General features: G+C 41.2%; 1 protein-coding gene across 4 annotated transcripts in view; it reads right to left on the bottom strand.

Moving 5' to 3' along the window:
* Nucleotides 1–1674, bottom strand: part of Tatdn3 (TatD DNase domain containing 3) — a 17024-nt gene that overhangs the window by 12408 nt on the left and 2942 nt on the right. For 3 of the 4 annotated variants that reach the window (XM_029538190.1, XM_021198852.2, XM_021198853.2), the window contains exons 2-3: nt 1591–1623; nt 488–561 (exon numbers count right to left, since the gene is read on the bottom strand). In XM_029538190.1, the coding sequence (XP_029394050.1) occupies nt 488–561; nt 1591–1623 (107 nt within the window). The remainder of the gene's footprint in view (nt 1–487; nt 562–1590; nt 1624–1674) is intronic. The other variant, XM_029538191.1, reaches the window with a different exon arrangement.

Raw genomic sequence — 1674 nt, forward strand, 5'->3', positions numbered from 1 at the left:
GGCAGAGGCAGAGGCAGAGGCAGAGGCAGAGGCAGAGGCAGAGGCAGAGGCAGAGGCAGAGGCAGAGGCAGAGGCAGAAGCAGAGGCAGGGGATCCCTAGAACAATCCAGGATAACTTGACTAGCCAAAATCAGTGGTTTTGTGAGTCCTCTTGGTTTAGTGAGCAACCTCAATAAATAAAGAAGAGAGCCATCAAAGAAGATACCTAATGTCAACCTTGGGTGTTCACATGCCCACATATGCATGCACATCTGCATCAGACGTGAATATATACCACACATACTCACCACACCACACACACATACACATACACACAGAAGAAGGAGAAGGAAGAGGAGGAGGAAGAAGAGGAAGAGGAAGAGGAAGAGGAGGAGGAGGAGGAGAAGGAGAAGGAGAAGGAGAAGGAGAAGAAGAAGAAGAAGAAGAAGAAGAAGAAGAAGAAGAAGAAGAAGAAGAAGAAGAAGAAGAAGAAGACCACTACCACCACCTTTCTGAAAGCTGCATAATTCTTTCAAATTCTCCTGCATGTTCAGCAACTGCCACAAGGGCCATGACATTAGCCTAAAACAAAACAAAACAAAACAAAACAAAATAAAACAGAAGAACAGAATACCAAACAATATGCACATTTAATATAAATTAAGGGAAATATTAAGTTTTTCTATACATTTTATCATTATTTTTAACCCAGGTTCCAGTAACATAATCAAAATGATTACCACTGAACTCTTATTATTTCAGGTCATATGTTTACTGCATATTAATGTCACCTCATTAATCTATACAGACCAAAGGTAGGCATTTCTTGGAAGGAATCAAAATCCTTAGGCTCATGTGACCCCAAAGTCCACAAGCCAGTTAAGCTGTCACAATGGCAGTGCACACGTAATTCTAGAAATAATTCCAAGATTCTGTAATTTTTACTTTTAAGTCTTATTCTCTATGTGTGTGCATGCATGTGTGCGTGTGTACTGTAGGTACACACTGCAGTGAGTATGTGGGACTCAGAGGACACCTATCTGCAGTTGGAGTCAGTTCTGTCCTTCCACTGCAGTTCTGTCCTTCCACTGCAGGTCTGGGGATTGAGCTTGAAACATCAGATTTGCAAGTGCTTTTATCCACTGAGACATCTCTCCAGCCCTTGATAACTTTTTCTAACAAATCAAAATGTTTCCAAAGACTCTAATATACCATTGATCTCCAAAATAATGTGACTTCAAAACTCGAAAGACTGACTGCCCTACTCGCCAGTGTTGCTAAGCATGTTGGCTGTAGGGACATGTTTTGAAATTAGACTAGCATGTCTCTATCATTTCACTAGCCTTTGTCCTGTAACTAACCTGTAGACATTAGATTCCTCATCTATCAAATGGAGAATATATGACTATAAAAGAGTAACTTCCTCAGAAGGTGAGACTTTAAATGATCTAAAGTTCAGTGGGGGCTTAGTTCTGTGGCTGGCACAGAGTGAGAGCTTAAATATACTGCTGACCACGGAAACAGCTAGAGTCTGCCTACTCGGTCCCTAAAAACAGTATGTCGAATGAAACAGGAGGGGAACAAAAGGGGGAGTTATGGATTCTAGCTCACCTTCCTGGCTTTCTCCAACACATCATCCAGGTCCTACAACAAACAGAAGCAACCACGCTTGTTTTTTTTTTTTTTTTTTTTTTT

This window comes from Mus pahari, chromosome 5 (assembly GCF_900095145.1).
Source record: "Mus pahari chromosome 5, PAHARI_EIJ_v1.1, whole genome shotgun sequence".
NCBI lineage: Eukaryota > Metazoa > Chordata > Mammalia > Rodentia > Muridae > Mus > Mus pahari.